Here is a 21,591-nt window from a genome sequence, read left to right as displayed (position 1 = left end):
ACAAGCGAAGCCAAATGATTTTTTGGAACGGCGGAAATCCAGAAGACGAGCCAGAAACATTCGTAGTACAAGTGATGACATTTGGCGCGGTGTGTTCTCCGTGTTGTGCGCACTATGTCAAGAACCAGAATGCGGAAAGGTTCGTGGAACAGTATCCGAGGGCGGTAGATTGCATAAAAAGCGAACACTATGTAGACGATATGCTGTCTAGCGTAGAAACTGAAGATGAAGCTGTGAAGTTGGCAACTGACGTTCGGTACATCCATTCCCAAGGAGGGTTCGAAATACGAAACTGGCAGTCGAACTCTAACAACGTTGTTAGTCGTCTGCTGGAGAACAAAACCACAGACATGAATATGAGTCTTTGCAAGGAGATGGCCATGGAAAAGGTGCTCAGATTATCACCGAAGCATGACGCGGAGTTGCTTTCTGGCGTGAGAATGCCTACGAAGCGAGAAGTTCTGAAGACATTGATGGCTATCTATGACCCCATGGGGCTGATAGCAAACTATCTGATCTACTTGAAGATTCTTCTTCAGGAAATTTGGCGTTCTGGATGCGGCTGGGATGATGAAATCGCCGGAAGATTGTCTGAGAAGTGAATGACTTGGATAAGAGTGTTGCCGAATGTACGGCAAGTAAGTGTTCCACGATGCTACCGCCGAATCACATCTGTCGAAGAAACCAACGTCGTGGAACTGTATATATTTTGTGATGCAAGCGAAAACGGGATAGCTGCAGTCGCCTACTTCAAGTTCAAAGAGGATGAGAAGATTGAGTGCAGTTTGATTAGTGCAAAAACTAAAGTGGCCCCTCTAAAATTTCTTTCGATCCCTCGCCTAGAGCTTCAAGCTGCTGTGGTAGGAGCACGTCTAGCGGAATGCATTGCCACTTCACACCGAATGAAAATTACACGGCGTGTTTTCTGGTCAGATTCCCGTGATGTGATTTGCTGGCTCCGGTCGGATCATAGGCGATATAGCCAGTTTGTGGCCTTCAGGATCAGTGAACTGCTGGAAACAACTCACGTAAGCGAGTGGAGATGGCTTCCAACTAAGGAAAACGTAGCCGACGATGGGACGAAGTGGGCACGACTACCAAACTTCCAGCCTGGCAGTCGCTGGTTTCGCGGGCCGGACTTTTTATGGGAAGATGAGGGCAGTTGGCCAGGAGCTAGTGGAGATCAAGGGACGACAAAAGAAGAGATGCGTACGACTGTCTCGCATCACACAATCAGCGAAACGTTCCTGACATTCGATCGATTCTCCAAATGGAAGAGACTGATGAGGACTGTGGCATATGTGCATCGCTTTGTGGGTAATCTTCGTAGGCGTATTAAACGAGAAGTAGCAGAGCTTGGCCCTCTAACCCAGGAAGAACTAAGTTGTGCTGAGAACTTCATTTACCAGCAAGTTCAGCAACAAGCGTACCCGGATGAACTCCAAATGCTCCACAACAACAGTCCACGTATGCAGCCTTGGCATAGGAACTTGCCGAAATTCAGCCCACTTTACAAGTTCAGCCCATTGGTTGATAAGCACGGCGTGCTGCGAGTGCAAGGGCGAATTGGTAAATGTTCCTGGGTTGACGAGTATACCAAGAATCCCATCATACTTCCTAGGAACAACTATGTGTCCAGTTTGATGATCGCCGATTACCACGCCAAATACCATCACCAGAACCACCAAACAACGATGAACGAAATTCGTCTGAAATTCTACATTCCTCGTCTGCGTGCAGAGTACGAACGGGTTCGCAAAAATTGCCAGTACTGTAAAATTCAACGTGCTAATCCCCAACCACCCGCAATGGGGTATCTCCCACAAGCTCGATTAGCGGCATTTCTGCGGCCCTTCTCTTATACCGGAGTGGATTATTTCGGCCCGATGTCCGTCACATATTTGCACTGCGCTTTATTGCCAGAAGAGGCTCACCGCTAGAAATCATAAGTGACCGTGGAACAAACTTCATTGGAGCCTCCCGCGAGCTAACAGAAGCCATGAGATACCTTGACCAGAAGAAGCTAATGGTCGAATTCGTTGGACCGAACACTAAATGGACGTTTAATCCACCTGCCGCTCCTCACTTTGGCGGATGCTGGGAGCGTTTGATCCAATCCGTGAAGAAAGTCATGAAAAACTTCAGCACTCCCCGTCTACCAACCGACGAAATCCTTCGTTCCATGCTGATGGAAATCGAAATGATTCTGAACACACGACCGCTTACTGACATGCCACTAGATACAGAGTACGAACCGCCCCTAACACCACTAACATTGTAGACGACAAACTACCGCGGAACAGCTGGCCACGAGGGCGTGTCATCGGCACAGTCCAAGCTACGGATGGACAGGTTCGCCGGGTGACAGTTCAAACAGTACATGGGCTATTGGAAAGACCAGCGACCAAGATTGCCGTGTTAGATGTCGGTTGCAGCGATGGTAAGCCGCAAGAACTTTCGCGACGTACCGAGGGGGACTGTTACAACCCTGCGGGGTTGTAACAGACGGGTTGCACCAAAAAAGAACCAATGGAAACAACGGCGCGTCTACCCGAAAGCGGCAACTGCAATCAAAACAAACATTATGTCGACGACTATTTCGACAGTGTTGATACAGAGGAGGAAGCCGTTGAGCTAGCGCCAGCAGTTGCGGAAGTCCATCCGAGAACAGGGTTCCGTATACAAAACTGAGAGAGCTCGAGTACCAGCTGCGGAATATTAACTTCACCATGAGTAACACGTTCACTAATATGAACACCCAATGGAGACTCAACCCACCATCAGCTCCACACATGGGTATGGGTTTATGACGTTACTGGCTGAAGGGCGGAACATTTGGTTGACGTTTTTGCCGTTGGACAGTGAGGAGCAGGAGTCGGTCACATCGAACCATTTTCTTGAAGCACCGGTGAACAAGAGAGAAGCTTTGAAAGACAGTTGTTCGGGGTTCTGCCAAACCGCACCAAGCGGCTTTTCGACTGACTTGTGAAGTTTTGTTCGTAAAAAGTAAACGGAAATTATTTCATATCAATTCATAGCTATATTTGTTGTAGGATACCCGCAGTTATGGGGCTGAGCGATATCCGATACGATTTGTGATCAATTAATCCTTAAAGGCGCAAGACGATTTTTTTAGAAATCGTCGAAAATATTGTTAACGTAAACAATCATTAAAATCATTAACATTAAACGTATTTTTGTATGTTGTTTTAAAACAACATTGCGCATTTATGTGTTAAATCTGTAAAATGAAATGTTAGGCAGAAAAATGAGAACATTTTTGTTGGCGCTTGGTGCGATTTGGCAGAACCCCGGCCAGTTGGAAGTTGATCGTCAGGCGTCAGACTGATGTGGAAACCGCGGGTGGTATTTTGAAGAGAAGAGTGGTTTGCAGATTGTCAATTTTTGATGTTTGCTATCGCGAGTAAGCGGAAGTAGAAGGTAAGAAGGATGAAAATAGTGATATTGCCGTCGAATCGATATCCACAGGACACGAGGGGGAGGATGTTGCGACGTCTGCACCCTTTGACGCACCCCTTGGGAGCAAAGAGCAAAGAACAAAGAACACAAATAACAAAGATCACAAAGAACGTAGTACACAAAGAACAAAGAACAAAAAACAAAAGAACACAAAGAACAACGAAAAAGAACAAAGAACAAAGAGCTAGGAACAAAGAACAGATGTAAAAGCCAATGAGCTCAATGGCTCATTTATGACATTTAAAATTATGAAATAAATTTATAAAAAAAATGTCAAGTATAGATACTTTAGGAAGGTTCAAAATCTCATTTATCAATTAATCCAGAATTATGTGTGTATAAGAGAAAGGCAGACACTGCATAAATATGATAAATAAGCTCAATTCTTTCATAGAAATTTTCGAAGCAACAAGTTAGAGTCTGTTTATCGCTGGGTAGACGGTCTTGTTATTATTTTGTATACATGATACTTTCAACTCCCATCAAGGGCGTCTCTCCATTACTCATTCATTTTCGTTTTCTCTCTCTGCGTGTGTCTGTTACCATGTGTTTATGCAGCCATAATAAACGATTCGGCAAACATGTGATTTTTTCTTGACCACCATCATCAACAGCTAGTCAGTTTCCTCTCCATCGTCGCTCACGCAATACATGCACTGCGCTAGCGCTATCAGCAGTGATCACCAAGAGCCTTTAGAGTCGAGTACAAACAAGTTCCTCTGCCGCCGCTGAAATAATTGCCAGCCTATTTTATGATGAGTATTCGTTTCTGACGATGACGATATTCATGCAATCTGTTTTACGCTATTTGTCCGCTCAGTTCTGTGTTATCAGATAGTAGGTATAGGTAGCAGGGTGCAGCAGATGCTCCTTCGGTTAGAATTCATGATATTGAGTTAGATTGAAATCAGCTTGCGAAAAGTGGTGTCTCTAATTAGATGATTTCTGACTTCCAAGGTCCTTGCTGTAAATAGTAGAAGTTGCGATGAGCTTCAACAGTCAATATACAACCGAAGAAGCGGTTGAAATTGAAAAGGAATTCAGCAGATTGAGGGGTAAGTTATTTTAAAGTTTTTTTTTCTGCCATATGGATAACGTGTAGAAACGGCATATTTGCTGCATAGAGAATATCAGCAGCATGATACAGCATTATTAACTAATTATAGGAATGTTATACCTGGAGCTGGTGCTGGTTATAGCTGGAGTTTAAAAAACTTATCGAATTATTGCTTGGAGGCCCAAGTCATCAATATGAAAACCAATAACCATACATATTATAACTGTAAAATATCTGTGAAAATAGTTTGAAAAATGTACAGAGCTGAGTCATGCTGCCAATAGTGTAGAATCTATTTTAATTTTACGAAAGATAGTCCTAGCCTAGCCAGTTCCTAAAATATACTTCATGTAATTAACTTGAGTTACGAAATTTTATGTGAGGAAAGATTGGAATTTTTTATGAAATTATTTTATTATTTGCCGCATATCAACTGTTGGCTAAGATCAAATAATTAATTTGAATACTTTTTCTGGACACAAAAAAGAGCTTTTTGAGACTGTATCGTATCCACGTAGGTCTTTTAGGATAGTGTAAAATATACATCTCAGGCTAACCTTACTTTATAGTCGCAATGCTGTGCTGCCTTAAGTTCGTATCTGAGTTATGTTGCCTATATTTTCGCTATGTACATATCCTCGTTACTTTATTCGCAAACAGAAAAATGCTACCTCGACCACGCCGGAACGACTCTGTATGCGGAATCGCAGGTGCGATCCGTTTGCGAAAACCTCACCCAAAATCTGTACTGCAACCCGCACACGAGCCGCACAACGGAGGACCTACTGGATCAGGTCCGCTATCGGGTCCTGCGTCACTTCAACACCCGATCGTCAGAGTACAGTCTTGTTTTCACGGCCGGCACCACGGCCAGTTTAAAGCTGGTGGCTGAGAGTTATGATTTCGCGGAAACCAAGGGATCGTTCGTCTACTTGAGGGACAGCCACACCTCGGTGCTGGGGATGCGAGAACTCGTTAACACCGAAAGAATTTTCCCAATCGAGCGAGCAGAACTTCTGGCACAGCTTCGCGCGAATACTCAGTCCAGCGGTGAGCAGTCGTCCCTCCTAGTCTTTCCAGCACAATGCAACTTCAATGGCGGGAAGTACCCCTTGGAGTTGATTCGGAAGATTCAGACGGACGGTATATCAGGCTATGAAAAGGATCGTTTCCGGGTATGTTTGGATGCCGCAAGTTTCGTGTCGACTTGTTTTCTGGATCTGTCCAAGTACAAACCTGACTTCGTATGTCTTTCGTTCTACAAAATCTTTGGGTAAGTCTTTAAACAAATACACTGAATCTATGTACATAGCTTAAACTATCAAAACTTCATCAGATATCCGACTGGATTGGGGGCTCTACTTGTTCATCATACTGCCAGGGATCATTTGCTTAAAAAATACTACGGAGGCGGAACTGTGAAGATTGCCATGGCGGGAAAAAATTATCACGTTAAACGAGATTCCCTCGTAGAGCGCTTCGAAGATGGAACAATCGCGTTCACATCCATCATTGCGCTACTGAACGGCTTCCAAACTTTTGAACGATTGATTCCGTTCACCGCTGGACTGCGGTCGATCGAACGTGTATCGCGACAAACGTTCCATCTAGCAAGATACTGCTATCAGCGATTAAAAGCTCTCCGACATTTGAACGGGACCGATGTTGTCAAACTCTACCACGATACGGACTTCAGCGACAAGCGACTCCAAGGCGGAATTGTGAACTTCAACATCCTCCATGAAAACGGCAGCTATGTTGGATTCGCGGAAGTCTCCTACATGGCCAGTATCCATAACATCGTACTCAGAACCGGTTGTTTTTGCAATCCTGGTGCATGCCAGCGACATCTTCAGCTGTCGGACGACGACGTCCTAAAACAATTCGACGCCGGGCATATATGCGGCGACGCAAACGATCTCATCGAAGGTCACCCCACCGGATCCGTTCGGGTCTCGTTCGGCTACATGTCCCGCGAAGATGATGTCAATCGCCTGATCGACATGATCGAGAAGTGCTACATTAGAAAAGCTCTTGCCAATGGCTTAACGCGAGCGCAGATTGTTTCCAAATACAAAAGTCACGATCAACCTCGCCTCAAGATGATCTGCCTCTTTCCAATCAAATCATGCGGTGCTTTTAAAGTAACGACGCGCTGGCCACTTAATCGCCGAGGGCTCAAGCACGATCGCGAATTTGTCATCGTAGACGAAAATGGAGTTGCCCTAACACAGAAGAAGCTTACGGAAATGTGCCTTATTCGACCACGGATCAACCTGAAAACCAACGAGCTGACCCTCAGACATCCCGGCATGGTTGACTTTGTCCTCGATATGGACCTATTCGGTGAATCCCAGGGAATTAAGCTCTGCCAAACCAAAGTGTGTCAGGACAATGTCCAGGCGATCGACTGCGGTGACGCCGTTGCTGAGTGGATCAGCATGGCGCTGCAGATTTCGGGTCTACGGCTGCTGAAACAATCGGACGAGGAGGTACGAACTTTTCAACAATCGGAAAAGGAAATCGCTCTTGCCAACCAGGCGCAATTCTTGCTCATCAATCAAGCATCGGTGCGCTGGTTGGCCGATAAGGTATCGGACTGGGACAACCTGTACGAGGAACCAACGCTGGGCTCGTTGGTAGATCGTTTTCGGGGGAATTTGATCATTGAGACGCCGCAGGCTATGGAAGAGTGCGACTGGAAAGAGGTGAGAGTTGGGCAGCAGGCGTTCACGGTCGATGGACCGTGTTCTCGGTGTCAGATGATTTGCATCGACCAGTCAAGTGGGGCGAAGACAACCGAACCGCTAAGAACGATCGCACGGGAGTTTAAGGGTAAAATGCGATTCGGGATCTACTTGTCACATATGAACCAACTCAGGGACAGTTCGGATGAACATTGGCTGTTTTGTAACAGCGTGGTTGAAGGGTTGGTCGAATAATAAAGCTCTATTTATATACACAGTGAGATTTCCTAGTTTTGAATCGATCCGAACTACATTATTGGAGCACACACTCCGTTATGGGTTGTTCTTTCACTTTGGTTAGCGAACGACCTTCCTGGGCGGCTATCGCATTGCTGATCACTGCCTCATAATCCGGGAAAGCTAGAGAGTTGATTTTGGAGTGAACCAGGGTGTCATTGATTTGAACTTCGAACGAGCCTCGGCGGCCAACCTTGCAGGCAACCCGGGCCTCTGGGAGGCGTTCTTTGATCAATTTGCTCAGTTCTAGGCACTGCGGTTTCGAGTTACATATGTTGCTGGAATGAGGAAATTTGGATGTCATAAGCAATGAAAATCAATAATCTAATTTACACTAAATTTTAAAGTATATTCAATTCAATTTTTTTTTAAGTTTTACAAGTTTTGAATAAACTTTCAGCTGAGAATAGTTCAATTATTTTACATAGAAGAAATAATTTCAGAAATCGATTCTTTAACTGAATCATGGTTAACCAACTAATCCGTTTTTTTAAAGCCAAAATTTATCAATTCCACCAAAACGACAACGAAACGTCGACGCATTTTGAGACTATATTTTGACGTTTACCCCGAAACCGACGTCCTCTTCCAGGTTCTCTGCTAAACTTTACTTTTGCTGGTCTGCCGGAGGCATATGCACTACATGTTCAGCCCACTGTAATTTGCCGCCTTAAACGTCTTTTCACCTAGCAGCTAACGTCCAACACCGTTTGGGCTGCCCCGTTCTCTGCCAGCCACCAGGTACTTAGTTTTGACAGAGTTTATGATCAGTCCTATTCTTTCAGTCTCCCGTTTAAAAGGCTTTAAAGCATCTTCCACTGGTTTGCGATCTACACCAATGATGTTGATGTCATTCGCAGAACCAAGGAGCACGTGACTTGTTGATGATGGTTCCTTTTATTGCACCCCAGATCTTCGAATTGGGACTATGTCCAAAGGCTTTTAAAATCTGCACGTGTCCCCAAGCAGGCGCTATTAAAGCGACCGTGTGCCGCTCAAAGCGCACAGGAGCCCAGGGATTGGCACATCAGGATCATTACCACAGAGATCCAGATAATGGCATTCTGGCCGCGTGTTAACGAACCTTGTCTTGGATATCGTAATATTGTGAAAGCGAGGGCTGGCAGTCTGACATTCTACTCTCGTAGTAGATCTGGGAGATACTGACTCGAAACGGCGGGTGGGCTAATGGCTAGGCTGTCTTCCGTCCCCTGAAACCGTGGCGGGCCTTGTAACACGCTGTCCAATCCTGCCACCAAGCTTTGCCTGCTGGGTGGGAGTAGGCTCAGATGTCCTTTCCCGCTGATCTGGCTATTAACACGTAAGTGTCAACCCTTACATAGCCTCCCTGCATGACGTAAGGCATGCAAAGATAACCATGGGATCATTAAAGGCGAATTCTCCAGTGACATTCGATGGCAGCCACAAGGTGGACCCAATTACAATGAGTGAAGTAAAAAACAATTCTTTTGACGATGAGCTAGGCAAGCAGGTGATATATCCCTTTGCCAAGGGAGGTTTGGCGAGGTGAGTGCCGAAGGCTGCAACTAGCAGCACCGGAGTCTCCCCAGTAGTGACGGAGTATAGTCCTATCTGTGGGGTTTGAGTATATTACCATCAGCGAGTGATTATACATTAACACCTCAGCGTGTCAATCAGTGCCAGCAATGACTCGGCCTCTTCTGGTCAGACCTCCGTAGCGTGCACACGCACCCACGGAGAGCTGCCGTCATTGCATTTCGCTCCAGCCATTTGGGGCCACACATTTTGGCGATCCTGCTAGACCGTCTAAGACGAATTAAGTACTGTTCATTTAATTCCACCAGTTAACTGGTGGAATTAAATGGACAGTACTTAATTCGTCTTAGACGGTTTAATCATTCCACTAAACGAGCTTAATATATTTTTCTGATCCTGCTAGGTTATTTGTTGGATCCTGACGCTTATTTCAAAAGGTGAGTTGAATTCAATTGGTAATTTGATAATATGTCAAAATATCTGATGATTAAAAAACACAATGCAATGGTTTTTTATTGCTACAAAGCGCGTCTAGAAGACCGCTGGAAAATGGATTGTGGTTTGAAAATCACAAAGCGCGTCTGGAAGACCGCCGAGAAAAAAAGTTGACAATCTAAAAAATCTCAAGGTGGGTCACGGAAGCATTTATTTTGGTTAAAATAAATTTAGTTTGAAATGTATAACTTAGCAACTTTAGTGTACATAAGCAGACTACCAGTTAAGCTAGTTCTATCGAAATCTGAGAGATATGGAGACCTATCGTATGCTACAAAGTTGTTTAGAAGGCTTAATATATTATCTTGAGGTTTATTTTGGAATTTACTGACTTAGTAGTCGTAGCGGAATTATCCGTCGGATGAGATGTCCAACATTCACGAAGCTCCGAAAATGTTACCAGTATTCACAAAGTCATAAGTTTGGACTTATTGGCTAATAGTACTGGTTAACATAAGTCTAAAATTTAGGTATATACTTATGCTATCTCATTTAAGTATGATATCTCTGCGAAATGTTAGATAAATATCATATCCTAGGCCACATATTCCCAAACTACTTGTACATGCGACCCACCTAGGAGAATCGCATATTTCTTGCGACCCTCCCACATTGGTTTTTAGAATTTGGATAAAAAAATAAGTTTGCGTTAGAATGAACAAACCATTATGAATTGCTTCATACCCCATCATTATATTACTTTGAATGGATTGGAAATGAATTGGAATTCGAACGGATTTGGATTAGATTTTGGTTGGATTTGATTGGAATGGATTTGAATTGGATATGGATTGGATTTGGATTAGATTTTGGTTAGATTTGGATTAGATTTGGATTGGATTTGGATTGGATTTGGACTGAATTTGAATTGGATTTGGACTGGATTTGGATTGGATTTGATTTAAATTTGGATTAGAATTTCACTTGATTGGATTTGGGATTTGAAACGGATTTAGATTGGAATGTGGCTTGGATTTGAATTGTTTGGATTCGATTGTATTTGACAAAATCTCAAAATTTATTTTTCTCCATTCACTACATAGATCCAATCTAATGGCTGTGTTAGATTTGTGGGACAAAATAGGGACAAAAGAATGAATCAAGATTCGTCTTTCGCAACCCATCATAGATCAGCCCACGACCTCCCTGGGAGTAGCGTTTGGGAACCCATGTTCTAAGCGGTTGTTAGCAAGTTCAACATCGATATGTTGAATGACAGCATGCTGGTATTACTATATATAAAGCTGATAGGGGAAAGTGGGGTAAGATGGCCATATGGGGCAAGACAGCCAACGTTAATTATGCCTTAAGTTAGCATTATATTCACATAATTATTACAAGGGATGGTCCACAATAATGTAAAAGGGCTATACAACTGAAAAATGCACTTTCACAAGCTCGCTTGTTCTTGGAATATTGTTTTGAAGATGGTTTAGTTGAAATTCGAATTTTCTTATAAATTTCTAGTTACATAATTTAACAATTGAAGCCTAATTTACTCATTTTTCAGAAAAAAATGATATTTACCGAAGCTTTTATATAACTATACCTTACATACAATAATAATATGAGGAGATTCACAGTAATTATGTTCGATAGGATATAAATCTTTGGATATACGTCGGCATGGGGCGGTATTGCCAACTGTATAGGAACAAGGTCATCTCCAGGATTAAGAGTCGCATAACCATTAAATGCATTTAAAAAATGATCAAAATAGTTTCTGCGTGAATCAGAGATGATTTAAAACAAAGGATATGGTTTTTAACAGTAAATATTAGTTTTAGGCAAACTCTGATATTGTCGTAGTGCCAGTTGTCAAGAAATCAACATGAAATACGACATTTTTAAACGATGCATCATTTGAACATGATCCATAGAAGTGCAAGAAATGTGTCCCCTATTCTAAATAAGTTTAGCACACTTTTGATATAGTTTTTGGTCCATGCTCTTCTTGCCCCGAAGGGGTGGTCATATTGCCCCATATGGTAAATATAGGCAACATAAAAACACCTTTTTTAAAACCAGTTTATAAAGTACTGAAACGTTATTTGTTACGAACGCGATTATTATTTTACATTGATTCATAGATTGATTATCAAGCATGATTCATTGGGTCGCTTCACTGACTGGTCTCTGCCTGTTTTTACGATATGCATATGACGCATTCTTCTATACGACATGCAGGGCTCATTATGATTGTTCTACCTCGAGACAATCTGCTTAAGAAAATAAGTTAGAAGCATGGAGAAATGCTGAAATAAACATTTGCGGAGCCAACAAGATAATGGCAATGAGAGATTTTCCTGGAGTTTTATGATAGCCAGGTACACATCGCATCGTAGTGTTAAGGTATTATGTTTGTATATACTATTATATATAGCTTAGAAGGTAGCAAAATAAATTAGTTCTTAGCTAGCATTCACGCCAGCCGGGTTGTTCATTATTCCGAAAGCCCTACGGTAATTGCCGATCTCGGTTCGCAGTTTTTATTTACATTATTAATCAGTGTTTATTGATACTTATGTCAAAGTCGGGTCATCATAAAGGTGTTTCATGGACAAATTAGCAGAATTTGAAGGAGTGTCACTATTTTACAAGGGTTACCGCTTAGGATGGCCATCTTGCCCTACTTTCCCCTAGTTGGACGGTATAAGATATTTAGATTACAATACAAAATGTTTTTGTGAGATCAATCACCAATTTAGTTCTACATTTAAATGATACAACCTATTGACTTGCATTTCGTTGTTCTGCGATTGAAAACCACAATGAAGTTTATTTTGGAGTTCAGTTTTTAAAGGAAATCATCGGTTTCTCAAAAGCAATATGTTCATCTTCGTCTCGCGCAAGTAACTTTAAAAAAAATCAATGCGTTCTATGCTAGAGGATTTTTTTTTACCTTTTTTAATGAGAGAAGAAGGGAAATGTGGGGTTTGTGTCGACCATAAAGGCCAAACGTCGTCTGGACGGAGCGGATCGGGGTGCAGAGAGCGTCGACACGAGATGGTGACTTCTAGGCCCAAAAAGGCGAAAGGCAATAGGGTATCAGCCGGCCTGTGCCATCGGGACAAGGGACCGAAAATCCCTGGCAGCTGGTCAGTAGGGCGAAGCGAAAGTCGAACGCATCTCACTCCGCAAAGAAAGCTAAGGACAGAGGCGAGGCTTTGTTGGTGAAAACAGATAAGGCAAAGTACCGCTGGGTCAGGACATGCGAAGCGTTAGACGCACCAAAACCGGTGAAATGATTTTGGTTCTGAAACGCGGAGCGCAGGCTAGTGGGACTGACTAGACGAAGCTGGCCCAAGAGGTCTTGGGTGACGACGCCGAGGTGAGGTCGTTGGGGGCAAAAGTGACCCTCCAGTGTAAGCAACTGGACGAGGTCACGAACGTGGACGACGTCGTCTCTGCCGTCCAGAGACCATTGCGGTACAGAGGTCGAGAAGACGAAGTTTACACCCATAATGATCATCTAGCAATTCGCTTTAAGATCAACTATGGCGTGCAACATCCGAGGACCCCTGTCAGGTCCGTGGGTGGATGACCAATCACTTCGACAGCGAAGTTTTTTCACCGCGGCCCTAGGACTGGAAGCCATCACTGAAGGACTAAGCGGGGATGTGTTGGTATGTGTCCTATCACACGCATGCGGCAACACCACACACTTAATTTTTTTTACCGGGATATCAGCAAAATGTTGAACTTTTACCGAGATTCGCACAGCCGTGCCCCAGCAAACATGTTTTTTGCCGAGATTTCTGTCAAAATTGCTGAAAATCAGTAAATATTGTGCTGAAAATCAGCTAACAAACGCCATTTTTGCTGAAATATCAGTTTTTTATTTTGCTGACAAACGGCTGTGCGTATTTTTGCCGAGCTGCAGAAATAAAAACTAAGTGTGCATGCCGAGAAATGGCAAACGCCCGGTGAAGTGCCGAGATTGTGGCCCTTAGATCAACCTGCTCTAAGGCTAAACGAAGGATGCAACGTATCCGCACCGAGGATGGAAGAGCGGACCGCCGTGAAGTGTTTCGAGCTGCGCAACTGGCCTTTAACAAGACCATCAAGAGCAGCAAGAGAGCGTGTTTCGACAGCCTATGCGAAGGTGCCAACGTGAATCCGTGGGGTGACGCCTACATGATAGTGATGGCCAAGACCAAGACCAATGGCTCTTCAACCAACCCCCCCCCCCCGCAGTCTCCGGATAGGTTGGCGAGGATTATCGAGGTACTCTTCCCGTCCCGAGCCACAAGTCCCTGGTCTCTTATGGGTGCGGCCGAAATGGTGGCTACGGTGACGATCGAAGAGTTACTCGCGGTGGCCAAATATCCCTGGTAACGAACAAAGCTCCAGGGCCTGATGGCAGGGCTGGTAGCGATGAATGCCGTTCAAAATAGTGACTTTAGTGACCAGCGATGACGAAAAAGTGACTAAATAGTGACTTTCAATTGCAGAAAAAGTGACCAAATAGTGACTTTTGTATGAAGTTTTGAACCGGGTATAGAGCTAAAAGTTGCATTAGCATTGTTACGGTTCAATTCGTAGATTGCAAATTTGTGTTTTAATTTTGAAATCCTTATCTAGAAAAAACAAAAACAACAAAAGCATGAGGATTACTTCCTATTGGCCAACCCCACCTTCATTGTACGAAGGGGGAGGATGGATGCAAAAGGACAGCGACTCCGACACTTTCATAGGTACCACAGAGTTGGAAATTGAGGATGGTACTCGTTGGATCAGGCACGGCAAATGCTGGGTAAAGCGTACCATTGGTACTTCGCGTACCTATAGGAATAAAATAGACCCCATCTCGCGGTCCTTAGCCTCTTACCCAGTAACTCCTATCCCTACCTCCCCGCGGTGCTGGCCGGGATACGAGCAACCTTAGGGAAGATCGGGTAACCAACCCCGGTGGGAACTATGGTCGTATGCTGACAGGGAAGGGGGGGTTTGCTCCTCTCCGGAGGTGCAAATCTTATTGAGCGTCTGTTCTCCATGTCAGGATCGGCTCACAACAGCGTCTGTTCTCCATGTTAGGGGCGGCTGATCATCGTCCGAGTGCCAGCGAGGGACTCTAAGTGAAACTGTGCACCATGGTCCACCGGAAATAAGGAGGAATGGTCCTCCGGAAATTTAGGGGGTTTGGTGCCAGGCCCTGCAAGCCAGCCAAAAAACAAAAACTCAAGCAACGAACAATCAACAAGAGAGTACGGACCGGAACCATCGGTGAAGACCACTGCGACGAAAAGGGACTAGCGATTGGAAACTCGGTTCGTGGAACTGCAAATCTCTCAACTTCATCGGGAGCACACGCATACTCGCCGATGTGCTCAAGGACCGTGGATTCGGCATCGTAGCGCTGCAGGAGGTTTGTTGGAAGGGATCAATGGTGCGAACGTTTAGAGGTAATCATACCATCTACCAGAGCTGCGGCAACACACACGAGCTGGGAACAGCTTTCATAGTAATGGGCGATATGCAAAGGCGCGAGATCGGGTGGTGGCCGAACAATGAAAGAATGTGCAGGTTGGGGATCAAAGGTCGGTTCTTCAACTTCAGCATAATCAACGTCCATAGCCCACACTCCGGAAGCACTGATGATGATAAGGACGCATTCTACGCGCAGCTGGAACGTGAGTACGACAGCTGCCCAAGCCACGACGTCAAAATCATCATAGGAGATTTGAACGCTCAGGTTGGCCAAGAGGAGGAGTTTAGACCGACTATTGGAAAGTTCGGCGCTCACCGGCTGACGAACGAAAACGGCCTACGACTAATTTATTTCGCCGCCTCCAAGAATATGGCCATTCGCAGCACCTACTTCCAACACAGCCTCCCGTATCGGTACACCTGGAGATCACCACTGCAGACAGAATCACAAATCGACCACGTTCTGATTGATGGACGGCACTTATCCGACATTATCGACGTCAGGACATATCGTGGCGCTAACATCGACTCTGACCACTATCAGGTGATGGTTAAACTGCGCCCAAAACTATCCGTCATCAACAATGTTCGGTACCGACGACCGCGGTACCGCGGTACGACCTAGAGCGACTGAAGCAACCTGATGTCGCCACTGCATACGCGCAGCATCTCGAGGCAGCGTTTCCGGAAGAGGGTGAGCTCGATGGGGCCCCTCTTGAGGACTGCTGGAATACAGTCAAAGCAGCCATTAACGACGCAGCGGAGAACAACGTCGGGTATATGGGTCGAAGTCGACGGAACGATTGGTTCGACGAAGAGTACAGACAGATTCTGGAGGAGAAGGACGCAGCGCGGGCGGTCGCGCTGCAGCAAGGTACCCGGCAGAACGTGGAACGTTATAGACGGAAGCGGAGACAGCAGACCCGCCTTTTCAGGAGAAGAAACGCCGCCTGGAAGAAGCGGAGTGCGAGGAGATGGAACAGCTGTGCCGTTCTCAAGATACACGCAAGTTCTATCAGAAGCTCAACGCATCCCGCAAAGGCTTCGTGCCGCGAGCCGAAATGTGCCGGGATAAGGATGGGAGCATCTTGACGGACGAACGTGTGGTGATCGAAAGGTGGAAGCAGCACTACGAGGAACATCTGAATGGCGCTGAGAGTACAGGCAGTGAAAGTCAAGGCAGCGGAGGAGATGACTACGTCAGTTCAGCGGACGATGGAAGCCAACCAGCCCCCACCTTGAGGGAAGTTAAGGATGCCATTCAACAGCTAAAGACCAATAAAGCAGCTGGTAAGGATGGTATCAGAGCTGAGCTCATCAAGATGGGCCCAGAAAAGCTGGCCACTTGCCTGCACAAACTGATAATCAGAATCTGGGAAACCGAACAGCTACCGGAGGAGTGGAAGGAAGGGGTTATATGCCCCATCTACAAGAAAGGCGACAAACTGGAGTGTGAGAACTTTCGAGCGATCACCATCCTTAATGCCGCCAACAAAGTGATATCCCAGATCATCTTCCGTCGTCTGTCACCATTAGTGAACGAGTTCGTGGGAAGTTATCAAGCCGGCTTGGTTGACGGCCGCTCGACAACGGACCAGATCTTTACTGTACGGCAAATCCTCCAAAAGTGCCGTGAATACCAGGTCCCAACGCATCTGTTCGTTGATTTCAAGGCGGCATGCGACAGTATAGACCGCGTAGAGCTATGGAAAATTATGGACGAGAACAGCTTCCCTGGGAAGCTTATCAGACTGATCAAAGCAACGGTGAATGGTGTGCAAAACTGTGTGAAGATTTCGGGCGAACACTCCAGTTCGTTCGAATCGCGTCGGGGACTAAGACAAGGTGATAGACTTTCGTGCCTGTTGTTCAACATTGCGCTAGAAGGTGTCATGCGGAGATCCGGGTGTAACAGCCGGGGTACGATTTTCAACAGATCCAGTCAATTTATTTACTTCGCGGATGACATGGACATTGTCGGCAGAACATTTGCAAAGGTGCAACAAAAGTTGGACTGGTGGTGAATGCGTCAAAGACAAAGTACATGCTTGTGGGCGGAACCGAGCGCGACAGGGCCCTCCTGGGAAGCAGTGTTACGATAGACGGGGATACCTTCGAGGTGGTCGAGGAATTCGTCTACCTCGGATCCTTGCTAACGGCTGACAACAACGTTAGCCGTGAAATACGAAGGCGCATCATCTGTGGAAGTCGGGCCTACTACGGGCTCCAGAAGAAACTGCGGTCGAAAAAGATTCGCCACCGCACCAAATGTGTCATGTACAAGACGCTTATAAGACCGGTGGTCCTCTACGGACATGAAACATGGACAATGCTCGAGGAGGACTTGCAAGCACTCGGAGTATTCGAGAGACGAGTGCTTAGGACCATCTTTGGCGGTGTGCAAGAAGACGGTGTGTGGCGGCGAAGAATGAACCATGAGCTCGCCCAACTCTACGGCGAACCCAGTATCCAGAAGGTAGCTAAAGCCGGAAGGGTACGATGGGCAGGACATGTTGCAAGAATGCCGGATAGCAACCCTGCAAAGATGGTGTTCGCTTCCGATCCGGCAGGTACGAGACGGCGTGGAGCGCAGCGAGCGAGATGGGCAGACCAGGTGCAAAACGACTTGGCGAGCGTGGGGCGTATCCGAGGATGGAGAGATGCGGCCTCGAACCGTGCATTGTGGCGTCAAATTGTTGATTCAGTGTTATCTGTTTAGATGTTAACTAAATAAATGAATGTGTATCGGAAAAAAAGCGTTACCGCAGCGTCACCGCGCCGATGCACACCTGCGTTATTTTAACGCTGTGTGCACGCTGCGTTGAAAAGACGCTACGTGGGCATCGGGTCTAAGTATCAGATTTGTGTGCTATAGAGCGTGAATCAGGTGGTAGGGTGAGCATCCGAGTTAGGGCCGATGCCCACGTAGCGGTTTTTCAACGCCACGTGCACGTAGCCTTAAAATAACGCTGGTGTGCATCGGCGTGGTGACGCTGCGTTACCGCTTTTTCCCGGTGCACACCTGCGTCCTTTTGACGCCACGTGCACTCTGCGTTGAAATGACGCTACGTGGGCATCGAGCCTTAGTTTCACATGGTGCGTAAATGGTGAGCACCCAAGTTAGACTCACATGGTATGTCAATAGTGAGCATCCAAGTAAGACTCATATGGTGCGTCAGAAAGAGTGTCAAGGTGTGTCAGAGGGTGTGTTAGAGAGAGCACCCAAGTAAGACTCATACGAGATGAGTACCTGTGTGAGCGTGAATGAGCGAGTACATTAAGTACGGCCTATCCCCCAGAAGTAATGCTGGGAGGCAGTTCTTGGGGGAACCAGGGTACTAGTAGAGAGGGTAACTCAAGTAACCTTCTGTTGCTTAGGTGGGTTTAGTGGGTCCGGCGGGCCGGCCTTCTGCCTTACGCACCAATTCCACTCCCTGAGTGATTATTTCGGGTGTCTGTGTGCAGATTTGCCTTCATCCCTCTATAAAAAAAAAACATATACACATACATACACACGGACAGACAGACATGTGCTTAGTTCGTCGAGCTGAGTCGATTGGTATATAACATTATGGGTTTCCGAGGCTTCTATATAAAGTTCGTTTTTCGAGTAATATGACAGCCTTTTGGTACAGCTTTGTTGTGCGAGAAAGACAAAAATGTTCATGTTTATTTTCTAATGCTGATTTCTTATAAAAGAGTGTCAAATCTTCTGTTGGACTATAGTTTAACCATGTGCGGGGTTATTTGGAGAGAAAGCGGCATAATAGCGGTAAAATAAAGAGGTGCTCTTTTTGCTCCGGGTGGCGATTTTACCCCGTCCACCACTACATTTAACTAGCTAAAAAACTCGAGCGTACATACAGACATCATCTTAATTCATTGAGGTGTGTTGATTGGTGTATAACACTAATAATCATCTACACTTTATCCTTAAATCATGTTTGAAGTAAACATATTATAGTCATTTTGTTATACTTTTATTGAACGGGAAAGGCAAAACTTTTTCCAAAATATGGTACACGGCTTCTAATTGAAGCATGTACCCTTACGAAAAAACCGCTGCCTGGCTAAGCACACCACTGGGCATGTACAGTTCAGTTGGAGCGCGAATGTTTCGATTGAAAGACTGAGCAGGTAGATTACAATCAAACCTTAATACATTTTAAGCTACTTACCAATATTCAATGTCCACGCGTACTTCATTTAGCTTCTCGCTGCTCTTTTCCATGACTTTCCGATTGATTTTACCTAAATTTTGTGCGCAAACGTTCCTTGTTTACATTTTTCACGTAACTTTTGCAGTGTTCTTTCGCAAGATTTTGTCACCACTGGGACGTAGCTGGATCTCAACTTTTCTCGCTTTTTTCCCTTTCAACTCTCAGTTTTGACAGTTATCGCGTTTTTTGTTTTCCTTTCTTTCCTCCGCTCAAGCTAGCAGCATTGCCAGACAGAAAACAGTTCGTTATATTGCTTGAAAAGTTTGTTATATTTCAAATATTATTCCAAAAACACCGTCTTTGGCTATGTACTCTGCCAATTTAAATAGGATAAGTAAATTAATCAACTCAATTGAATTCAATTGTCTTGCCAAAATTTTAACGTGGTCAACATGTAAAAAAAAATTATTGTTATTTATTATTAAGATTTCTATAACTTTTTTGCCAAAGCAGGCGCTTAATGATATATGTATATAAGAAGAAAAAAACTTATACATCACATTAGCCACATACATTCCAAAACTTATACTTTTCATTAATTTATGAATGTTAGGTATTTAGCTTTTTGGTATAAGATCATTCATTAGATGGCATAATGAAGTGTATTGATATTTTAGAATAACATTTTGCCATAACTTAGGAGCTTTTCTTGAAGAAGAAGAATAAGGTTTTTTCTTCACACGAAGAATATTTTTTATTAATGTATGAGTTGTATTATAAGAATTCCTGAATTTATGATGCTGCGAATCGACAGTCAGTTATATTAATTACCAAAAGTTGCACATGTTCAACTTTCTTTTCATGCAAGTAAAATGAATGGAGCTCCCTCGCTGACATGTATACATTTATAAATATACATATGAATATATTTATAAATAAATAATATTATCGATATCGTTACTTATTGAAAAGACTGCACAAACAATTTTGTGAAAACAACGTTTCTGGCAACACAGCATTATTCTGCCGTTCGTCGCGTCGCGGTTGCAAGTCGCGTTTGTCAGTTCTTCTTCTCAGTCGTGAAGGCGATTTTGTTGCAGGTGGAGAGTCTGTGAAGTGAAAAATCGAAAACATAAAAATACCCATCGTCCTGAGAACTTTCCTTCCCCAGGACAAAATTTTACTAAAATCTAAAGCTGGTGCAGTTAGGTTAACGCGGGGCTCATTGCTTGTTCGTTGAAAATTTTAACAAATTGGTTTGTGACTATCTGCCTGCAACGTTCGCGATTTTCCTCGCTGCGTGAGTGACAAAATTTCTTTGCGTGGGGCGGATCGCAAACCGTGCGAGTCGACGACGCGAGTGTGAGTGTGACTGACAAACAGAACGGAAGAAAATTAGCGAAAAAAAATGTGCGTGATTTTGCGAGGAAGGTTTTCTGCTTGAATCGATCGGATTATCTTTTGGATAGCATTCTGGAGAAGAAGGTGTGTACAAAGAAAGCAGTGGAAAGATTTTGGAAATTTCCGTTCCAAAGGTAGGAAGCCGAATAATTATTGGACTGTGTGGTGCATACGCACGGCCCGTCAGTCCTTTGGGATTCCCATGGTCCTCACCTTGTGCAGTGCTAGCGCTAAAGTATTGGTGTGAGCGCGGATTAATCTGATTAGGTCGAAATTTGATTAGTGTAAACATCAAGAAAAAAATAAGTAAAAACCCGAAGCACTGGATGCACTTCAATCGAAGTGGTCGCAGGGATTTCTGACAATCATCGCTGCACCTTTGAGTGAAGTGTGTTTGTCAATAGGAAGGTGAATGGATAATCATCGCGAGAAGCAAACTGAACACAGAAGGTCAATAATGTTGCTCGCGAGGAAGCTGTGAATATGAATCAAAATGTTGTGCATGACGGATGAGGAAGTGCAACCTATTAGTGGTGACCCAGAAAAAGGAGCTTCGCCCTCCAGACTCTTAACTGCTTCTGTCGCGTAGTGTCTCACGAGAGAAATCAATGCACAGAATAAATGTTGGTTCGGTTGCTCGACCGTCCCCCTTTCGGACTGGTGGTGTTTGTGAACAATGACGACGGTGATTCGGATTATGGGTGATGGCGAAACTCACATTATCTTGCTACAGTCCCTGATTGCGGGTGACCTTTGCAACATTTTGCATTGCGGTCCCTTCTCCGATATTTTGAGAATTAAACCAAAGTCCAATTTAATTCATACATAACTGATCGTCGTTGTGTCTGATTTGAGTTCAAGACTCTGCAAGCGACCCAACAGTTTACCAGAAAAAAAATAAGAATATTGAAAATTGATATCTCTTCACGGACACTGGTTTGATTTGCTCAAATACTGTTGTTGGTTGACAGTATAGCAGCGGTGTTTTAACTAATAGGTAACTAAGTTGGTTATGACGAGAAGAACGCAAAAAATATGTACTGTGAAATAAAATCCAATAATTCAA

At 44.5% G+C, this 21,591-nt stretch overlaps 3 protein-coding genes across 4 annotated transcripts; 2 read left to right on the top strand and 1 right to left on the bottom strand.

Annotated features, from left to right (window-relative positions):
* The first annotated feature begins 602 nt into the window (after positions 1 to 602).
* LOC134203596 (uncharacterized) lies at positions 603 to 1,940 on the top strand. The gene has a single exon (XM_062678477.1). The coding sequence runs from the start codon at positions 603 to 605 to the stop codon at positions 1,938 to 1,940; it is 1,338 nt and encodes a 445-aa protein (XP_062534461.1).
* A 1,953-nt stretch (positions 1,941 to 3,893) lies between these two features.
* LOC134203582 (molybdenum cofactor sulfurase 3-like) lies at positions 3,894 to 7,507 on the top strand. 2 transcript variants are annotated; one of them, XM_062678445.1, is made up of 4 exons: positions 3,894 to 4,317; positions 4,438 to 4,535; positions 5,198 to 5,810; positions 5,874 to 7,507. In XM_062678445.1, the coding sequence occupies exons 2-4, from the start codon at positions 4,466 to 4,468 to the stop codon at positions 7,477 to 7,479; spliced, it is 2,289 nt and encodes a 762-aa protein (XP_062534429.1). In that variant the 5' UTR covers positions 3,894 to 4,317; positions 4,438 to 4,465; the 3' UTR covers positions 7,480 to 7,507. The 2 variants fall into 2 exon arrangements, with proteins under 2 accessions (XP_062534429.1, XP_062534430.1); XM_062678446.1 differs by having other exon boundaries at positions 3,894 to 4,355.
* On the bottom strand, positions 7,460 to 19,317 carry LOC134203583 (migration and invasion enhancer 1-like). Its single transcript, XM_062678447.1, has 2 exons — positions 19,143 to 19,317; positions 7,460 to 7,799 (listed from the first exon to the last, which is right to left on the bottom strand). Exons 1-2 carry the CDS (start codon positions 19,193 to 19,195, stop codon positions 7,538 to 7,540), a joined length of 315 nt encoding a protein of 104 aa, XP_062534431.1. The 5' UTR covers positions 19,196 to 19,317; the 3' UTR covers positions 7,460 to 7,537.
* Positions 19,318 to 21,591: the final 2,274 nt, after the last annotated feature.

The sequence above is a fragment of the Armigeres subalbatus genome, unplaced genomic scaffold, assembly GCF_024139115.2.
Source record: "Armigeres subalbatus isolate Guangzhou_Male unplaced genomic scaffold, GZ_Asu_2 Contig1981, whole genome shotgun sequence".
Classification (NCBI taxonomy): domain Eukaryota; kingdom Metazoa; phylum Arthropoda; class Insecta; order Diptera; family Culicidae; genus Armigeres; species Armigeres subalbatus.
This window is presented reverse-complemented; position numbering and strand designations above follow the sequence as displayed.

Coding starts and splice junctions, on each gene's coding strand:
- LOC134203596 (XM_062678477.1), top strand. CDS start 603: ATGACTTGGATAAGAGTGTTGCCGAATGTACGGCAAGTAAGTGTTCCA.
- LOC134203582 (XM_062678445.1), top strand. CDS start 4,466: ATGAGCTTCAACAGTCAATATACAACCGAAGAAGCGGTTGAAATTGAA. Junction 4,536..5,197: donor GGAATTCAGCAGATTGAGGG/GTAAGTTATTTT, acceptor ATTCGCAAACAG/AAAAATGCTACCTCGACCAC. Junction 5,811..5,873: donor TCGTTCTACAAAATCTTTGG/GTAAGTCTTTAA, acceptor AAACTTCATCAG/ATATCCGACTGGATTGGGGG.
- LOC134203583 (XM_062678447.1), bottom strand. CDS start 19,195: ATGGAAAAGAGCAGCGAGAAGCTAAATGAAGTACGCGTGGACATTGAA. Junction 7,800..19,142: donor CGCGTGGACATTGAATATTG/GTAAGTAGCTTA, acceptor TCCTCATTCCAG/CAACATATGTAACTCGAAAC.